The following is a 21624-nucleotide window of genomic DNA, read 5'->3' as shown; positions in this document are numbered from 1 at the left end:
GGCGCTGTTGTGTCGGGTTCGGGGACGTGTCCGCCACCTTGATGAGCGGGGCCTCCTGAGGGCTGAACTGCCCTCACCGACCTGGGTTTCTTCCGGGCAGAGTTCTGTTTGTCCTGCACCATGTTTGGTTTGGTTTGGTTTTTCAACTTTAATGCATGTATATTACATAAGTAAATAACACATCACAATGGTAGAGCTCGGTTAATTTTCATAAACCAGACGCTGGTTGGGAAACCCCCGCCCCCGCCCCAGCTTCCTCAGAGGAGGCTGCTGCCTGGCGTCAAGCGCGGAGCGTTCCCCGCGCTCTGTAAATGCAGCACATGGCAACTGGCTCCGGGGTCTGGCTTTCCTCACCCTGCCTTTGCTGCTTGACATGCGTCCAGGGTGTTGCGGCCCCGTCTCAGGGTTGTGTGAATGTGCCCCGAGTCCGAGTTCACATATACATTCCCGTGTGGGGCGCAGCTGTGAGTGTTCAGGCGCGCTTTCATCTGTCGGGTGAGGCTCCTGTGTGTGTTTTTGTTTGGAATTGCAGTTCTTCGAATTAGGAGGTTTCCAGTCCTCTCGACAAGCTAAGCTTTGCCAGCGTGTGCTCCTGTTTCTACATGGCAGCCCTGGGCTGGGGCTGAGTGGCAGCTCCTCCTGGCAGTGGGACACGTGCTCCCTGCCTCTGCCTCTGCCTCCTGGTCTAGAGAGCGGGAGGCACTTCCAGCGAGATTGCTCTGTCAGGGTGTAGGATAGCCTGTTCCACCTCTCCCCACTGCCAGTCCCCTACCCTGTCTTTCTCCCGTCCTTGCTTTGATCTTTGGTCAAAGGCTGGGGAAGGAAGTAGGCCCAGGAGTAGTGCCAGGGGATGGCTGTGTATTTGGTTTGTTTACCCGTTCTGCAGACTCGGCCGGACCCCTCCCACAGCCCTGCAGAGAAGACCCTCATGCATACACGCCTTGTGGAAAGACAGCACAGGTTTTCCTCACATGCATGCTGTTGTTCCAGACCCAGCCATGTGCCCTGTCTTCCCTAAAGCATCAGAAGGAGAAAAGCTTCCATTGTGGGTTCCTGTAGGCGTCCTGTGGATGGGACCCGATTTTTTCCTACACGTTTGTTTCCTACACTTTATTGTTTTGTTTTTCCCTCATTAGGCTTTCCTCTAAAAACTGGAGAATTAATTTCATTCTATCAAAACAATATCCTTAGGAATCACGAACAATGTGCACATTATGTTGTAAACAAGATTAATTACAAAACTGAACAAGTAATGTTCTCTATGCTGACATGAACAGGAACACTCTGCCACAGAAGGAACCTCAGCACAGATTTCTTGCATAGCCTGATATATTCCAACCATGGCAAAAATAAAAATAAACTGCTTAATTGTATCCAAGTTCATGCATAAATTTATCTTGGAGAGGGAGAGGGAGTCTCAAGCAGACTCTGTGCTGACCGTAGAGCCCGATGCGGGCCTTGATCCCATACCTGTGAAATCATGACCTGAGCTGAAATCCAGAGTTGGACACCCAGCCAACTCACCACCAGGCACCCTTGCATATAATTCCTCAGACCCCCTTCCTGACCTTCTCCTAGTGTGGAAATGGGGAGCAGTAGTCTTGATCCAAACAAAGGAGAACTGGAAAGGCCCTTGGGAATCCTCTCCTACAAATTAGGAATAAAGTAGTTGTCTGCGGCCTCAAGAGGTATGTTCTTAAACTCAGGAATCACCAAGAGGCTGAGTTGTGTGATGTCTGTCGAGTGGCTTCTGGCATTTTTGGCCTTCTGAGCGCCTTGGAGTGGATTGTGTAGCATCTCTCGCTACAAGGAATCGTGCGGTCGATTGCTCATTCCACAAAATGGTGTAAGTGCTTTGAGGGAAAGCAGCAAAGAGCTGTGGGGGAAGCCCTAAGGGGTGGGAGGGGGCTGGCCTTGTGAGTACGATTTTAGGAATGTTCTGGGCCATCAAACCTGAGGATGTAAACAGTGTCTGCTCTTCCTGCATAACCCGGAGGTTGGGTAGGGGAAATGCCCAGGGTGGACTGGGCTCTGTGCTTTAGGATTAATTATTTACACTGCAGGTCATGACCCATGCACAGTATTCAGCCTGCAGATGTGTTTTGTTTGGAGCATATGGCATTTTTACAAAACAGGAAATTTTATGTCAAAGTCCAAATTTATAGCATATCTTTAAAAAAACAGTGTGACAAAGCTGGCCGTGACATCCTGTGCAATTCCAGCAATTGACTGAGCTGGTGGCAGCAACCTCCTTCCTACAGGCTCCTGGATCCTGGTTCCGGGCTGCTCTCCTTCCTCTACCTACTGTGCCCTCAGTTGGAGGGTTTGCTCTGAAAATGAGTTAATGACATAAGTTGTTATTTAAAGTGAATTGAGTTGATACCCCCCAAACAAATAATACATTATATGTTAATAAAAACATTTTTAATGAATTGAGTTGAATTTTTGAATATCAAAGGACTTACTGCAATAAGTTTATAATATTGTATGGATGCCAGATACTTTTAAATAATGCCTCAAGAGTCAATTTGCTTTGAGGAAAGGGCACAAGCAATAGTTTTGTTTTAAATAAACTTTCTCGCTCTTTCCAACGAGAAGACCTGAAAGCTCATGCATCTGACTTCCATACCTGTGTTTCTAAGGACTCTTTCCCACTGGAAGGACAAACAAGGGTCCTAGGAGAAATGACAAGTACGATGTTGGGGCCAGGGAAAGCACAAGATATGCTTGAAACATCTCATGCCAGCCAGCATTGGAGTGTGCAGAGTTTACCACAGGCACGTGGACAGAGTCTGGAAGCCAATGTGAACACAGTGTGAGCACCTCACAGCACAAGGGTGGCCGTGGATTAGAGTATGTCGAATGCAAAATGCTTGTAGTAACAGAGTAAGGAGAGTCAAAGGGATAGCACTTTTCCTATAGAAGAATGCCCCTGATCAGGACAGAAGGAGCCAGAGCTGGACAGTCCACCTGCTGGGACCCCTGCCGTGTGCTAACTGATTTAGGCAAAAAGAGTGACTGGAAGTTCACTGGATGGCAAGATGGTCACACAGACCCAAAGTCTTACCTTACAGACTGTTTCTAATTACCAGGGGAAGATGGTACCACCTCAATGAAATGTCTCAGAATCACCAGTAATGCGCCCACCCAACATCACCTATGTGGGATTCCTGCCAGACATGTTTTATCTACGTCCAGTCAGACAACTGCAAGCAGGGGACATTTTACAAGAGAGCTGGCCGGTACCCTTCAGAACAGCAAAGGGGGTGAGACTCTGCCCTGGGCAGGGTTTGCTGTTGTAGGTCGCTCACGGGAAACTGGAAGGTCCACATGTAAAACGGTTCACACACACAGCCCTGAGGCCTGGTTGGACAGGGGAGAACTCTGAGTATGGGCTGTGGTGAGACAGTCCTGGGTTTGCTGATGGCTGTGACTGTTGCCCCACAGTCATGTCAGGAGCTCTCCGTGCTCTCAGGAGTCCTCTGGTCCTAGGTGACAAGTCTTATGACATCCACAGCTTGCATTCGAATGGTCCAGCCTGTCCCTTGCAAATTCTTATGCGTGTGCAGACATGAACATGGGAGAGAGAAAGAGATAAAATGAATAGACAAAATAGTGTTAATTGGTGAATAGAGGTGAAGAGTATAGAGATGGTCATTGTATTGTTCTTTCAACTTGTCTTTGGCCTTAAAAATATTGCTAAATCCCTGTGGGGGGAAAGGCAGGTAGCCTTAATTTTAGCTGATTTATCCTTACCTCTAGTGAAATACTTAGATGTGAAATTTTAGGTTGAGTAAGCGGTTCCTCTGCACAGGGTTTCCTAACCAGGGTGCGTGAATCCCTAGGGGGTTGAGAAAGGCTTTATGAGTCTCTTGATACATGTTAACTATTAGTAGACGTGTGTCTTTCTGTGTGGAGGGCTTGTGATAGCTCCCATCAGACCCTCACAGGGGTCCATCCTTCCAATAGTTAAGAACTACTGCCCTAGAATCAGTATTTCAGACAGTATAAATTTGCTAATTGTGAATGTAATTCTCAACTTACATAAAACAAGTCAGCCTTTTGCAGATTCTTATAAAAAGATTTGCTTCTATCAGTTGATAGTTTAATGTAAGTTTATTTGACTACCGAGACTCTGTTACTTAGAAACACACCATGACATTTCAATAGCATGATGCATTCCTTTTCTGTTCCAAACTAAGACGTGTTTAGTGCAATCACATGTTATTTTTAATGCAATCTGCTTTCCCTTGTGTGGATTCACATTCTTCACATTTTGTGTAAAGGAAAAAATATGCTGGACTCTAAGTTTTGATTGTGTCCATTTTCATGTAGAGAGAAATGTAACTTCAAAGAAGAAATAGTCATGCCTTTAATTTTCAATTGTGTGATCACTGAGGCCCACTTACAGAGTTAGAAGTTCTTTGTACATACCAGTTTGTGACAAACCAAATTCCAGCAGTGCTCATGGTCTCGACACTGTTCCTGTTTGGCACATCAGGGCAGAGACATGTGAGTAACATGTTAGAGTGTGCTGAAGCATTCAGGCGGCCAGACTCCCACGTGTGCTAACACACGACTGGCCTGTTGACAGCAGACTGTAGGGAGAGCCACGAAATGCGTGAGCTCCCCCACGGGACCATGCGCATGCTGCACCCGGCTGCTGGACCGGGAGGCCAAGGCTTGCTCGCAGACGGACTCTATCCCTGCAGACCCCTGGTGGGGTATCTTTTAAGTGGGATCTTATCTGTAGGACCCCTTTCTTATTTACATACTCTTCTAGTTTGGCTGGCTGTTTTAAATAATTTTCCCCCATCTCGGTGTTACAAGTAATCACAGTGAATCACATTTATAAGTCAGACTTACTTTTCTTTCTTACAATAATTAAGATTTTCTAAATTATTCCTGTCTGTGATGAAGAGTAGTTTGGACTCTGCATCCCACACTCACTGTGTGTTTCTGGAGACCCCGGCTGCTTGTGCTCCATGCTGCTTTTGCTCTTCTCTGTGCAGAGGGTGTGAGAAAGGCTCCAGGCTTGGGAGAGCCTCGGACATGCCACAGCATCCCGCCGACCCCAGCTCTTGCAGTACACCCACTCCTTTCCCCACTATATTTCATAATCTAAGAAATCAATTACCTGGAATAATTAGTGTCTACCATAGCTAGAGTCCAGGCAGCCTTGAGCAAATCAGCAGACCTCCGTGCCTGCCTGTTTCTGACGCCTCTCAGTGAAGGGATGGATGCTCACCTGATCCCATGTCCGCCCTGTGCTCAGCTCAGTGATGGATGGGCTCTCATTTGACCTTCCCAGCAGCCTGGGAAGGTAGATGGTGTGCCCCCCAATGTCATGTGCTGGGACACTGGGAATCAGGGTCTAAGTAACATGACCACGTCCACAGCTAATGGGGACTCCAGGTCAGAACCATGATACTTTGTTCTTGATTTTTAACTCTAAGAGACGGACCTCATGTTTCAATAGAATTCTGTATTTGCAGACCCTGGAGTTCTCTTATATAGGTTAGAGCTAGCCAGAAACTTCCGACTATTTCCGTGTGTGTTTTTTTGTTTGTTTGTTTCGTTTCATTTTAGAGAGGGAGTGGGAGGAGGGGCAGAGGGAGAGGAGAGAGAATCCCAAGCAGGCTGCATGCCCAGCACGGAGCCCCCTGCACAGTTCTATCTTGGGACCCTGAGATCATGACCTGAGCCGAAATCAGGAGTTGGACACTTAACCCACTGTGCCACCCAGGTGCCCCTCATGCATACTTTTAATATTTTTGAACTTTAAGTTGAGGATCTGAATTTACATTCAACTATGGACAGAGAAATAATTCAGTCATCTTCAGTCTGCGAATACATCTCCTATGAGGAAACTTTCTGTTTTCTAAATAAGGGAAGGAGGCGGAATAGATGTCAGGGATTTCAACCGCCCTTTGAGATTTCACTGAAACAGCAGAATTTGAGTAGTTCCTTCTTTTATGTCAGCATCCATGAACCTAGTAATTCATGGTATGTTTAAATGATGGTTTTCGAGAACATAGTCGATGTTGTTATTATGCAGAACAATCATTTGGTTACTGGGTATTACCAGTTGTCAAAGCATAGCTTAGTTGTTTATAAAATACTCTGTGTTTTCTGATGTTCATGTCAGGAAATATTGATAAGATAAATTCTTTATTTATTTTAGGACCCTGTATAAATCTTTTTCAGTTCAATGTCTTACTTTTCCTTTAAAAGTCCTCAGAGTTTGCAGATTCCTTTCTGTGTTGCTTGGGAGCCGTGTTGCTGTAGCAGTGCTGGAGGGCTCATAAGCTGAGCCGTCCAGACCTGGGGTCAGCAGTCCGTTTAGTACCAGTCGGTGCTCAGAATGGAGGGAGCCAGAAACAGCTTGTCTCTGTTCTTCTAGTTTTACAACCTTTTTGGAAAAACTTGATATACCCTCATCCGTCTACCACTCAGCACCACATATGCAATAAATAATCACTGTGCACCTAACTCATGACACCAGATCTGTCAGCATGGTGGTGGCACCTGTCCCAAGTGCCGGGTGAGAGGAGGCCAGGCTTCCAGGCATATCTTGTCTTGTACCCCAGAAGTTTATGTGCTCAGATGGAAACTGGCAGTGAGCTTGGCTCCTTCACTCCATTGACATTGGGAGCCATTGCCCATTAGGGTTCAGCTCCCCTGCTATCTCCTGAGTTGTCCTTGCCTATAGATCCCCAACTTTCTCACTCTTCCTATCGTCCTGCCTGAACTCTATGGCAACCTCCAAATTTAGCATGTTCTTGCCCAAACTGTCCCTTCCTGTCAGCCTCTCCACAGTGTCCCTGAGGCATGAACAGTTCTCTCTGGCTCCCTTCTCTCGTGTCTCTTGGCTGGCATCCAGCTGTCCCAGCATATTTCTGTACAAGTCTCTGTTACACCCATTCCTGTTTCTGCTCTTCCTGCTGTCACCTCTGCTGATCGCATCAGCCCCACAGTGCTGGCTCACGTCCCTTCCTGACACCGCTGTTCTCTTGACCTCCCTCCCTCAGAGCTCACAGAGCCCTCGCTTCTCCTTGTGCTAAGTCTGGTCTCCTGAGCCCTCCTCACCTCTGCTCATTCCCTCCACTCCGCTGACTCAGATCCTATGTCAAGGCCCCTCAAGCCAGATGCTTTTCCTTCCTCTGAATTCAGTGCCAGTTACTTCCTATATTATACCACAGTCTTTCTTTGTTACCCCAGATCTAAATTTGTCAATTCAGGGAAACCATTTTTGCCTACAGCACATTAATACTACACTTGATACCATGTGTGCCACCAGTAAAAAGGGGGTGGGGGGCTTATCCTTTAGCTAATCATCTGTGGTTTAAATTTTCACATACTTACTAAATCTAGAATTATTTTAAAACAAGTGTTAAAATTTATTAGCACTTCCTAATGAATTTATTTATTTGTTTATTCATTAAATATTTATTTATTTGCTTGACAGAGACAACGAGAGAGGGAACACAAGTGAGGGTGGGGGTAGTGGGAGAGGAAGAAACAGGCTTCCCATTGAGCAGGGAGCGGGTGCAGGACTAGATCCCAGGACCCTAGGATCATGACCTGAACCAAAGGCAGATGCTTAATGATTGAGTCACCCAGCTGCCCCTGAATTTATTTTTTTTTAAGAATGTTTATTTATGGGGCGCCTGGGTGGCTCAGCGGGTTAAAGCCTCTGCCTTCGGCTCAGGTCATGATCCCGGGGTTCTGGGATCGAGCCCCGCATCAGGCTCTCTGCTCAGCGGGGAGCCTGCTTCCTCCTCTCTCTGCCTGCCTCTCTGCCTACTTGTGATCTCCGTCTGTCAAATAAATAAAATCTTAAAAAAAAAAAAAGAATGTTTATTTATTTGAGAGAGCACATGTGTGCGTACCAGCTTGGGGGAGGAGCAGAGTCAGGGAGAGAATGTCCGAGCAGACTCCCTTCTGAGCACAGAGCCTGCCGTGGACTCTATCTCACCACCCTAAGATCATGACCTGAGCTGAAATCAAGAGTTGGATGCTTAACCGACTGAGCCACCCAGGTGCCCCCCCCACCCGCTGCCAACAATGAATTTAAAGGTTTATATTACATACTATTGAAAGGTTATTGGAATAATCACATTATGTGCGAATGGGCTAATCATACTGACCTCGCTGCCCCTAGAAGTGCCCGTGCGTTTGTACCGGAGGACATTGTGCAGAGGCAGATTTAAACTAGCGCTGTGGGTAGTTTTTGTCATTTTTTTTTTAAATTCAAGTATAATTAACATGAAGTATTAGCTTCAAGTGTACAGTATACTGATTCAACATTCTGCACATTACTTACTGCTAATCACGATAAACGTACTCTTAAGCCCCTTCACCTGTTCCACCCTCCCTCTCACCCACCTCCCTTCTGGCAACCAGTTTGTTCTCTGTATTTAAGAGGCTGGGGTTTTTTCATCTCTGTTTTATTTCATTCTTTGTTTCTTAAATTCTACATATGAGTGAAATCATTTGGTATTTGTCTTAGCTGGACGTATTTCACCTAGCATTACACCTGTAAGTCTATGTTGCAAATACCAGGGTTTCGTTCTTTCTGCAGCTGAGTAATACTCCATTGTGTATATACACCACACCTTCTTTATTCATTCATCTGTTGGACATGGGGCCTGCTTCTATGTCGTGCTATTATAAATAATGCTGCAATAAAGATAGGGGTGCATATATCTCTTCAAATTAGTGTTTTCATTTTCTTAGAGTAAATACCCAAGAGTAAAATTACTGGATCATATGGTAGTTCTATTTTTAATTTTTTTAGGTACCTCCATACTCTATTCCATAGTGGCTGCACCAGTTCATATTCCTACCAACAGTGCACAAGGGTTCCTTTTTCTCCACATCCTCAGTAACACTTGTTACTTCTGGTTTTCTTGATTTTAGCCGTTCTGCCAGGTGTGAGGTGGTATCTCATTGTGGTTTTGATTTGCGTTTCACTGATGACTAGTAATGTTGAGCATCCTTCCAGGTGTCTGTTGGCCAGCTAGATGTCTTTAGAAAAATGTCTATTCAGATCTGGTGCCCATTACAATCACATTACTTGTTTTGGGGGTGTTAGGTTGTGTAAGTTCTTTTTATATTTTAGATATCAATCCCGTATCAGATAAATCACTTGCAAATATCTTCTTCTATTCAGTAGGTTGTCTTTTTGTTTCGTTGATGGTTACCTTTCTTGTGCAAAAGCTTTTTATTTTGGTGTAGTACCAGTAATTTAGTTTTGCTTTCATTTCCCTTGCCTCAGGAGACCTATCCAGAAAAATGTTTTGATGGATGTTAGAGAAATTACTGCCTGTGTTTTCTTCTAGGAGTTTTATGGTTTCAGGTCTCACATTTAGGTTTTCAATCCATTTTGTGTTTATTTTTATGTATGGGATAAGAAAGTAGTCTGGTTTCATTCTTTTTTATGTAACCATCCAGTTTTCTCAACACCATTTGTTGAAGAGAGTCTCTTTTCCTCGTTGTATATTCTTTTCTCCTTTGTTGTAGATTAATTGACCATAAGAGGATGGATTTATAGATGGGCTCTGTATTCTGTTCTGTTGATCACCATGTCCGTTCCTTCCTTCCTTCCTTCCTTTCTCTTCCTTTCTTTCTTTCTCTTCTCTTCTCTTTTCCTTTCTTTTCTGAGTGAGAGAGAGAACACAAGTGCACGGGAGAGCGAGAAAGAGAATCCCGAGCAGGCTCCACACCCAGCACAGAGTCTGACACAGGACTCTATCTCACAACCCTGAGATCATGACCTGAACGGAAACCAAGAGTCAGACACTTAACCAACCGAGCCACCTACGCGCCCCTCAGTGTGTTTCTTTCTGTTTCGATTCCTATAGCTTTGCAGTGTATCTTGAAATCTGGGATTGTGATACTTCCAGCTTTGTTCCTTCCCAAGATGGCTTTAACAGTTCAGGGTCTTCTGGGGTTCCAGGCAAATTTTAGAATTATTCTAGTTCTATGAATAATGCTCTTGGTATTTTGGTAGGGGTTGTATTAAATCCGTAGATCGCTTTAGGTAGTATGACATTTTAACAATATTGTTCTTTCAAGCCATAGACATGGACTCTCCTTCCACTTGTTTATGTTATCTTCAGTTTCTTTCATCAGTGTTTTATAGATCTGGAGTACAGGTTTTTTACTTCTTTGGTTAAGTTTATTGCTAGATATTTTATTTGGGGTGCAATTAACTGTAAATGGGATTGTTTTCTTAAATTCTCTTTCTGTTGCTTCATTATTAGTGTATAGGAATGCAACAGATTACTGTATATTAATTTTATACCCTGTGACTTTACTGAATTCATTTATCAGTTGTAGTAGTTTTGCATTTGAATCTTTAAGGTTTTCTATATGTAGTATCATGTCATCTCCAAATAGTGCAAGTTTTACTTCTTCCTCACCAATTTGGATACCTTCTATTCCTTTTTCTTGTCAGATTGCCATGGCTAGTACTTCCAGTACTATGTTGAATAAAAGTAGTAAGATTGAACATCCTTGTCTGGTTCTTGATCTTAGAGGGACAGCTCTTAGTTTTTCCCCATTGAGTATGGTGTTTGCTGTGGGTTTTTCATATATTAGGTCTTATTAGGTTGAGGTATGTTCCTTCTAAACCTATCTTGTTGAGGGTTTTGTTTTTTTTTAAGATTTTATTTAAAATAAAATAAGAGAGAGAGAGAGGAGAGAGGAGAGCACAACCAGGGGGAAGGGCAGAGGGAGAGGAAGAAGCAGACTCCACACAGAGCAGGGAGCCCAATATGGGGCTCAATCCCAGGACCCTGGGACCATCACCTGAGCTGAAGGCAGACAGCTTAAAGGACTGAGCCACCCAGGTGCCCCTGTTGAGGGTTTTTGTTTTAAATGGTAAATTGTTGTTGTGCGTTGTCAGATGCATTTTCTACATCTATTGAGGTGATCATGTGATTTTTTTTTTACTTTCTCTAATTGATGCAATGTATCACATTGATTGATTTGCAAATATTGAAGCACTCTTGCATCCCTGGATTAAATCCCACTTGATCATGGTGAATTATTTTTTTAATATATTGTTGGATTTAGATGCTAATATTTTGAGGATTTTTGCATCTGTGTTCATCAGAGATTTTAAAGATTTTTATTTATTTATTTGACAGAGCGAGAGAGAGATCACAAGTAAGTAGGCAGAGAGGCAGGCAGAGAGGGGGGGGGAAGCAGGCTCCCCGGTGAGCAGAGAGCCCAACGTGGGGCTCAGTCCCAGGACCCTGAGATCATGACCTGAGCCAAAGGCAGAGGCTTAATGCACTGAGCCACTAAAGTGCCCCCATCAGAGATTTTAATATGGAATTTTCTAATAATGGTAGGGGACCTTAATACCCCACTTACATTAATGGACAGATCATCCAGACCAAAATCAACACAGAAACAGTGGCTGTGAACAACACATTTGACTAGATGGACCTAATAGATATATTCAGGACATTCCATCCAAAACCAGCAGAATACATATTCTTTTCAAGTGCCCTATTCTGGAGCATCCTCCAGAATAGGGCACATGCTAGGTCACAGAACAAGTCTCAATAAATTCAAAAAGATTGAAATCATATCATGTATCTTTTCTGATCACAATACTGTGAAAAGAGAAATCAATCCTAAGAAAAAGTCTAAAAAGAAGACAAATACATGGAGACTAAATAACATGCTGCTAAACTATGAGTGGGTCAAGAAATGAAAGAGCAACTCATGGAACACCTGGGTGTCTCAGTCCATTAAACAGCTGCCTTTGGCTCAGGTCATGATCTCAGAGTCCTGGGACTGATTCCCCCATCAGGCTCTGTGCTTGTCGGAGAGCCTGCTTCTCTCTCTTTCTCTGCCTGCCACTCTGACTGCTTGTGCTCTCTCTCTCTCTATCTGTGTCAAATAAATAAACAAAATCTTAAAATAAATGAATAAATAAATAAATAAAGTGCATGGAGACCAATGAAAACACAATGGTCCGAAATCACTGGATTCAGCAAAAGCTGTTCTAAGAGGGAAATTTAGAGCAATACAGGCCTACAGCAAGAAGCAAGAAAAATCTCAATCAACCTAACCTTACACCAAAAAGAGCTAGAAAAAGAAGAACAAAACCCAAAACCAGTAGAAGAAAAGAAATAATAAAGATTAAAGCAGGGGCGCCTGGGTGGCTCAGTGGGTTAAAACCTCTGCCTTCGGTTCAGGTCATGATCTCAGAGTCCTGGGACGGAGCCCCACATCAGGCTCTCTGTTCAGCAGGGAGCCTGCTTCCTCCTCTCTCTCTACCTACCTCTCTGCCTACTTGTGATCTCTGTCTGTCAAATAAATAAATAAAATCTTAAAAAAAATAAAAAAAAGATTAAAGCAGAAGCAAATGAAATAGATAAAAAAGCAATAGAACAGATTAATGAAACCAGCAGTTGGTTTTTGAAAAAGTAAACAAAATTGATAAACTTTTACCAGGCTCATCAAGAAAAAAAGAGACAGGACTCAAATCAGAAATGAGAGAGGAGACATAATAACGGACACCACAGAAATATAAAGGATTATAAGAGAATATTATGAAAAATTATTTGCCAACAAATTGGACAATCCTGAAGAAATGGATAAATTCCTAAAAACCTATAAGCTCCCAAAGCTGAATCAGGAAGAGACAGAAAATTTGAATACACCTGTAACCGTCAAAGACATTGAATCACTAATCAGAAAACTCCCAACAACAAACAAAAGCCCAGGACCAGATGGCTTCACAGGTGAATTCTCCCCAACATTTAAAGAAAGCTAATACCTGTTCTTCTCACACTATTCCACAAAAATAAAAGAGGAAGGAAAACTTCCAAATTCATTTCCGTGAGGCCAGCATTACCCTGATACCAAAGCCAGACAAAGACACTACAAAAAATGAATTTTTTTTCTTTTTTTCTATGGTTTTTTTTTTTTAAGATTTTATTTATTTATTTGACACACACAGATCACGGGTAGGCAGAGGGCAGGCAGAAGCAGGCTCCCTGCTGAGCAGAGAGCCCAGTGTGGGGCTCGATCCAAGGACCCTGAGATCATGACCTGAGCCAAAGGCAGAGGCTTAACCCACTGAGCCACCCAGGTGCCCCGAAACTGCCATTATTAAACAACTAAAGAAATTTAAATATAACCAAAGGATTATTCAGTGCACAGACCATTTGAGATAGAGGTAAATTTTCAGAGAATGACGGAAATCCATTTAGAATTACGCAGTCCCCTTCTAAGATATGCACATTTGACAAGCATATGCATCCTCAAAGATGGAGCCTAACCTCAGCCCATCTCTCCATTCGTTCTTGGCCCCACCTTGTCTTCTACCTCAGTCTCTAGAATCTCAGAGTTGGAATGAAGCTTATCGCTTGGAAAATTCAAGGTGGAAATCTGATGGTTTGTTTTTAGGTAGTGTCACAACGTTCCTGCTTCCAATTCATCCCCTCATACTGGTGTCATCATATATTTTGGCATCAGAATGGTTGCATCAAAGCGGCTTTATCAATAGATCATACACTCAAAATAAAGAACAGGCACATTACCTCCATACAAGACTAGTTGTTATACCCTCTGCCCTTGTGAATGTGCCTCCCTGACATTCACGCTAATTAAATCGAATCGATTATGACCCAATGGTGACTTAATTCCAAGTCTAGCACATCAACAGCTGTAGTAGCTCCACTCTGGTAACTGATAATAAACAAACAGCTTTTTTTCTATGTTAATGAAAGCGGTCATCTTTAAAAAGTAATTGACTTGGTGAGGCTGACTCCCTGGGTGATGTGTGGAGTCAGTGGAAGCGCAAGCCCGCGGACAGGCCGTTGGATCTTGCTCACCTCTGTTGGCAGCACCCACTGCACCAGGTGCCCAGCGCCCACTCAGGTGTCTAGACTTTCTGCTTTTTGGACTTCAGAGTAAGTCCTGGCTCAGCCACATGCCCCATGTTGCTTCCAAGTGGCTCCTATCAACCCTTGCCGCAGCATCTAATTCTGTGCTCCCCCAGCCACCTGCTTTCCAGGGTCAGGTCAGAGGGCAGCAGTCCCACCCCACTGCGGTGCAGCTGCAAAGGAGCAGACACGCCAAATAGACGTCCTTGCCCAGCACACGGGGAGGCTGGCCACGTCCAGGCGGGCTGTAGTCCATGCTCAGGCCAAGGTCTCCAGCCATGTGTTGTAGGAGTGAAGGGAGCTGGGCCGAGGGTTAGGGAAGGACCATGGACTTAGGTGCATGTTCTTTGTAAATCGTTAAGTTCGGTTTGTGATTCAGACAGCACCTGTCCATTGGTTCTAAGAAAAAGCGAGGGCGGGCAGGCACAGCTCATCTTTCTGGAGGTAGCAGAGTTGCTCTGTCTGAAGGGGAGTCCGCGTACTTCTTCAGGGACACTTTCAGCCCAGGGCACCACAGACCCCTTGAAGACCACTGGTCCGTTCCAGATACATTGTTTTATAATTGAAGGGAGTGATCCCCAACAAGTAAAATGGCTGTAAACAAGTAATTGGAGACCAAGGTGGGCACCCAGCCCTGATTCCTGGTGTAGTTATTTCCTTATAATTCCAGGCTTTATGTGTCTTTGACCATGTCATATCTTTAGAGCTTTTTTGTAATAATCTTAAGCCATATCTGAAAAGTAAAAATGTAGTTTTTACTATATTTAGTATATATATAGTTAGCATTCTTTCTATGTGTGTGCAGAGATAACACACCATTAATATTTTTGGTCATAGCTACACCAGAACTTTCTTAGTGTACATGTGTGCTCATAATTACAGCGTATTTCTGAAGCCAAGCAGAACATCTGTTTGTTTGTAACATTACATCACGAAGAATATTTGCTATAAAGACATTTATCACTTTTTTTTAATGGAACTAAAACTTCCTGTACAGGAAATGATGAAATTTCAAGGCTGAACAAGTTCAGTGCTAGACATATTTTATATTTTAAGTTATAAAATCAGAAATAAAAGTGTCTTCCAACTTAGGAGCAGTTCTTCCTTCAGTCACTCTGATTTCCAGCCTTCCTAGAGATTCTGTTCCTGGCAGGGTACCCCAGTTGCACAGGGAGGTCTTCATGTACACCAGGACCTGGGGTCACTCCACAGCTGCATTGGAGGCAGCACCTCAATGTGGGTGATGGGGCTTGCACAGTCCCGAGACCCAGGATCTGGGAGCAAAGGACCCCAGCTTCACCACATTACCACCCTGTTCTGCTGACTTTGTTGCATTTGGTTGGCCTTGATGTGACTGTCTGTCTGATATCCTGCTTATTTTCCCTACCACACTGTGTGTTCCCAGAGAGCAGACTTCGTCAGTTCTCTTCATCCCTGTCTCTCTCTACAACAGCATCTGGAACATAGGTTCAAGTCAGTTGGAGAAATGGCTCAGTATCCATCAGCATTGTCCTAGCATGCAAACTCTGTTGACAGGTTCACCTTACACATTGCTGCCTAGCTCCTTAAATGATTATGTCAGTGCATTTATATTAACACAGCAGGAAGTATAATGGAAGGGTTCTTGTTAAAGGGATGAGTGACTGTATCTTCTTGTTTTGTCTCTTACGTTCAAGTTGGCCAGTTTAAATTAATTATGGTCCTACTTTTCTTAACTGGTTATAAATCTCAACTTTTTGTTCCATAAGATTCTGCTTCTGCTCTTAGCCACCTGCCCTGATTCTAACAGCCGTCATCATATTGTTATTGTTCATGTTACAATATCAAAATCCTAGCTATTACAAGAGGATGCTTAGAAGGAAGGGCTTAGAAATAAAATTAGCTTGGCGTGCCTGGCTGGCTCAGTCCATGGAGCATGTGACTATTGATCTCAGGGTTGTGAGTTCAAGCCCCACACTGGGTGTGGAAATTACTTAAAAAAAAAAAAATAAAAAAAAAAATAAGGGCCTCCTGGGTGGCCCAGTCAGTTGAGTGTCCGACTCAGTTTCAGCTCTGGTCGTGATGGCAGGGTCATGAGATCGAGCTCTGCACTTAGCAGGGAGTTTGCTTGAGATTTCCTCCCTTTGCCCCCCACCCCATGCACTCACTCTCAGGCTCTCGAATAAATAGATAAATCTTTAAAAAATAATAAATAAACAGAATTAGTTCAAGTGGTATAAAATCAAACTCACATCTTGGAAAGTTGCTCAGGAACTAGCTTTGGTGACTATGCTGGTGGCTAGCACCTTGATCTGGAAGGTCGGTGATAAGTGCATGTACCTGCATGCCACACTTGCAGATGTTTCTCATGGCTGTCTGGTTCTCTGTGAAGTCAGGCTGGGAGCTCCCTCGGGTGGGGAGACAACTATTGCAAGATGGGGTCACTGAAGTTTGAAAAGTTGGAGTGACCTGAGTATAAGCTCCTAGTCTCGTGTTTTGCAGACACAAAACTGAGAGCAGCAAGAGAAGTCAACACAGTTTCTATATGTGTCCTTTATAAATTAGTCTAGAAATAATGACAAAAGATCATTACATAATGAAAATTTTAATACCATATGGTTTTGGTAGGTTCTAGTACATAGTAAATGCTAAGAGCTTTATGTTAAATTGAACTGAATAAAAGGATACTTGTGAGCACGTTAGGGCAAAGAAGGTAGGTACTAACAATGACCAATGGAGTAAAAATTTTCAAAAACGCGTGCTTAGGTTTATATTTATAAGGTTGTAGCAAGGACAATTCGTATCTTTTAAACAAACTCCACTACTTTCCATAAAATCTTTTGATCTTGAATAAAGAATAATGAGCATATTCTTAAATTTTTTTATACTGACACAAATTTTAGACTTGCAGAAAAGTTTCAAAAATAGTGTAGAGTTCACATATACCTTCCTCCCAGCTTCCTCTAATGTTAAAAACCAGTATGTAAACATACTACAATTCTCAAAACCAGGAAATTACGTGACAGTAGTGTTTTAATTTCACATGTGTGATTATTAGAAGAATTAGAGCAAAGCCAATCATTAAGTATATTATACAATAATTGTAGCATAGGATCTTATAGAAAATGAATAGATTATTGTTTTAACAGTAGGAAAACTAACAGAACACTAATTCATAAATTCCAGCTATTATTTTTTCCTGTCGTACACTTCTTGCTCTTGAACCATAACACAAATGATTTTTAAAGGGGCTTTGAGGGTCCCAGCTAATAGCAATACTCAGGCCAGTTGTAAAGGTCATTACTTATTTTGCTCCGGATTTTCCCAGTCTAAGTGAACAGTGAATAACATCCTGTTCTGTAAAGAAGCTTGCAGGGAGAGGACTTCTTTTCTGGAGTGTGAAGCTGAAACTTTCACTAAAAGTGCTGGAGAAGGAAACGTGGGGCATGTTTTGGTTGTTTCTCTGTGGGGTGGCAAGTCAGGTGGGGTCTCACTTGTCAATGACAGATGCTGCTGCCGCAAATGTAAGAGGACAGGTTAGAAGTGGTGAACAAAAACCTGGAATTACTTGATATTTTGTGGTTTAAGAACTATACTTGAGTATGATCTTATGCATGAAAATGCATAGGATGATATTTCTCTTGTTTTAATAAAATTGTTTTCAAGATGAAGATGCTCCAGGGTTGAATCACCATCTTCTTCAGCGTTGCAAATTTGTTCTGGAAGAATATTCCTGAGGAAAAATAGATGATACAAGTCAGCAGGAGTTAAATTGTACATTTGTTTTAAAATGTTTTGGTTCCTAAAATAAAATTGGATGTTTTTCTTGTATACTAGAAAAAATTTCAAATATGTCAAAGATGTGCAAAATAAAGCCATAGGAGTAGAATAAAGTATAACCTGGGAACGGAAAAAAAAAAATCTCCCTTGACTCAAAAATGAGAAACACTAAAAGGAAAGATTAATAAATCGACTACAGATCTTTTAAAAATGCAAAGTTAAGAGACATGACAAACTAGGAGAATTTTTTTTGCAATAACGGGGCTAATGTACAAAGCCTTCTTAAAAACCCAGGCAGAAAAAGAAGAGAGGGAAATGCCTGGCTGACCAAGTTCACTGAAGAAAAAAAGAAATGAAATGGGAACATGAAGAGGTGCTTAGTTTCATTAATGACAAGAGAAACGCAAACTGCAAGTATCCTGCCACACCAGCACCACTGACAAGGGTTGCCTCACACAGAAACATTCATAAGCTCATTAACATGGTCTGGTCCTGGGGCTGTGCGGGAACCCCATCCCTGGAGGGAGGGACCAGGACCAGGGACCAGGCAGCATCTCCCTTCACTCAGCTAGGAACCTCATCCAGAGTTAGGTCAGAAAAATATAAAATGCCATCCAAACAAAGTTATGCCTTATGGATTGTTTGTAGTAGTAAAAGACAGGAAACCTAGTAGATGTCTAAGGAACTGATTAAATAAAATATCCACATAATGGAATACTGGTCAGTTGTAAAAAGACTAAGGAAATTCTCTGTATATTGTTAAAGAGTGATAGGACATACTGAGTAAAAAAAAATAATGAGCGAGAGAGAAAAAAATCTTTCTGTGTCATCATTCGTGTGGGAATTGTGGGATGGATGGGGAATATGAATGTGTGCACGTATGCTTATATTTGCAAAAAGAAATACGAGGGATACTACCAAATAATTTTAAAAGAATTAACCTGTGGGGAATGATGGAGTATCGCATATGGGACCTGCAAAGAAGAAAGACTTCATATACCTTGTTACAGTTTTGACTTTGGAATTTTATAATCATTTAACATAGTCAAAATAATATTAAATAGGAAATAGCATTTCCTACAAACCAAAAACCAGCTAAAACCCTTATCAGAGTGTCAGGTCATTGACATGTCACAGAGTTTGAAAACCACTATACTTCTGCCACATGTCCTCGAGGATCATATTTTAAAGACAAATAGAGAGTTCCCTAAAACACCATATACTTCATTCAGTACTTTTGTTGTTGTGATAATGGCATTCTTACTTTGAAACTATTATTTGTATATTGTAAGATAATTAGTTAATGTTACTGGGAACCTAGATTCCTAGTCTGAGATAAACAAATTTAAAACAGAGAATACTCTATATGGTTAAATTAGAATTGGGACCATCAGTACGAAGTCCTGTTCTTTTTTTCTTTACAAAATACGTATTTCCTGGTAATTCACTGCAAGGCCGCGAAACTGTAACACCACTTTAGAAGGGAACATGCCTGGTCCCCAGTCTGGGGCGTGTGATGTGAATGCTGCTCCCATGAGGGAGACGTGGGGACCTCTGAAAGAAGGCTGTCACAGGTGCACAGTAGGGGCGGAGAAGTGCACCACCCAGGACCCACAGAGGGCTACCACCCGCCAAGGAGTGGGGTTTAGGAACAATAGTTATACTTGATTAAAACATTCCAAATACAAAAACCCGTAAGTTAAAATTGATTGTCCAGAAAAAGAAAGCCAAAAACAAAATAATAAAACAGAAACAGTTAGGCACCAAGTTTTTTTTCCTGAGACAGCCTCTGTTAACATTTTAATATATTGTATAGTCCTTTTCCATTCATACCTAATACACATGTATCATGTTTTCCAGTTTTATAGAGATAGCATTAACATACAACATGATATTAGTTTAATGTATACGACATGATTTGATACTTGTATTTATTGCAAAATGATCATCATTACATTAAGTTTAGTTAATATCCATCAGCTCACATGGTTAGATATTTGTAGCCAGCTTTTTGGTCTGATTGGACATTTAAAGGAAAGAAACTGGGCATTTGTCTTACCTTTCAGAGTAATAACAAAGTGACCCTAACTGATTAAGGATAAAAAAATATCCTTTACAGAGGAATTCCTGTTAACAGATGTGTAAAGGGTAACAAAAAGAGTGAGGCACTATTTTGTTACCCCTCAGGAAATAAGAGTTTCAAGCAGCACTCAATCTGCCATTGGTTCAGAGGGGAGGAGAAAGGGATTAATGGAGATTCCAGACTGTGACCGCCTGAATCCCACCAGAAGTGGGACAGGCGTGTGCGTCCCTGTGCAGTAAGTAGGAAGCCCAGCCACAGCCTATGACGTACTTAGCCAAGCAGCTTTTTACCGAATGTTACAAAGCCTTCCCCACTCCCGCCTCTCTCCCTGCACTGTTCAACACCCGTGACTCTTTTTCTTTTTATTATGTTCAGTTAGCCACTGTGTAGTATTTCATTAGTTTTTGATGCGTGCTCAGTGATTCATGAGTTGCATATATACCCGTGATTCTTCCCTTATGCTTTTTAGGAAATTGTGTTTGGATTGTAGAGAGAGAAGAGAGGAAGGGGTATACTCCTCAGGGACAGGAGCCCACCTCAGGGATTGGCCTATGACTGCACTACCACCGACACATTCCAGATTAATCCTTGAGAACTTAATGCTCTCTAGGCAGACCGGAAACTGTGTCCCCAGAAGTGAGAGAAGCTGAGTCTCAATAATTTTATTCAGAATTTTACCTTCAGAAAAAATCTAAATAGAAGCAGTTCCGATTTTAGCGTATATTTAGGTTTTATTCTCTACAGATTAGAGTTTTTAAAATTACACACAGAGGTAGAAGCAGCATAATCGTCCACCTCCTGGGTTCCCAGTAGTATGCAGTAATGTTCTATTCTAAAGGGTTTTTACTGTGAAAGTTTGCAAACATAGATACACATAGAGAAAAGCTATGATGAATCCTCGTGTACCTGCAGACATCTGCCAGTCTTGTTTAATGTGACCTCTTGTTCTTTTTCCCCTTAGAAGTAAATCCCAGACATCATGTCATGGTTGTTTAATCATATGCTCTGTCAGCCACAGCAATTCAAATCGATACTTGAAAAAGCCAAAATTTACCGTATTTTGTTGTTGTTCAGCCTCAGAAAATGTAGTGCTTTCATTTCCTGTATTCCAGGTGGTATAGATTTTAAGTCATTGTGATCCAGAAACAGCTCTCTCAGAGAATGATACGCCCCATAGAAGGAGACTCGGTCCACACCGTCGTCCGAGAGTCTGTTAAATGACAGGTACAGGTACTCCAGGCCTGGCTCCATGTGGCCAAACACGTAACCAGGGATGCGCTCGATCTGGTTCCCGAGGAGCACGAGGTGCAGCAGGGACTTGGGCAGGTAGGAGGGGACGTGGTAGAGCTTGTTGTAGGAGAGGTCGATGGACTCTAGATTTCTGCAGCAAAGGAGAAGGAGCAGGGCGCAGTGTAAGGCAGGGACCGTCAGCTCCGGGCTGACAGGGCCGGTCGGGATGCTCGGCCATGTTCCTGCCACTGCCACTGCCACTGAGGGTGTGTGTGGTGGCCTGCCCCATCCAGCCGCGAGGCTCCTGCTCTTTCCTGGGCACTGCACCACGGCTCCCACTCTACTACAAGGAGTGCCAGGTTCAGAAAGAACCACTATCTCTAGGGTCAAACGTGAATTGGGAACGAAGTCCTAGCTGTTATCAAGCTGCCTCTCCCTGAAATCATCCCTGGTGCCAGCAAGGACGTGGTGGTGGTGTGGAATCTGCATTCTTGTTCCACACCGGCCCTGATGGCCTGGCATGCGGGGGCTTATGTGCTGAGCTTCCCTTGTGGCTTCCGAGTCGCCCTGCCACCACCACATCCTGCTGGGCCTGGCTGGCCCTCCACACCCTTTCATCCCTCTCTCCTGCGCCTGAAA

The 21624-nt window shown here is 42.9% G+C and overlaps 2 protein-coding genes across 3 annotated transcripts in view; one reads left to right on the top strand and one right to left on the bottom strand.

The window, feature by feature from the left end:
* The window catches only part of CENPP (centromere protein P), a 219170-nt gene that overhangs the window by 129277 nt on the left and 68269 nt on the right, over nt 1–21624 (top strand). The gene's annotated exons all lie outside the window — the stretch shown is intronic.
* Nucleotides 16751–21624, bottom strand: part of ECM2 (extracellular matrix protein 2) — a 33237-nt gene continuing 28363 nt past the window's right edge. For both annotated transcript variants that reach the window (XM_047701068.1, XM_047701069.1), the window contains exons 9-10: nt 20810–21136; nt 16751–17625 (exon numbers count right to left, since the gene is read on the bottom strand). In XM_047701068.1, coding sequence (XP_047557024.1) covers nt 17457–17625; nt 20810–21136 — 496 coding nt within the window. In that variant the 3' untranslated portion in view covers nt 16751–17456. The remainder of the gene's footprint in view (nt 17626–20809; nt 21137–21624) is intronic.

The sequence above is a fragment of the Lutra lutra genome, chromosome 13 (assembly GCF_902655055.1).
Source record: "Lutra lutra chromosome 13, mLutLut1.2, whole genome shotgun sequence".
NCBI lineage: Eukaryota > Metazoa > Chordata > Mammalia > Carnivora > Mustelidae > Lutra > Lutra lutra.
This window is presented reverse-complemented; position numbering and strand designations above follow the sequence as displayed.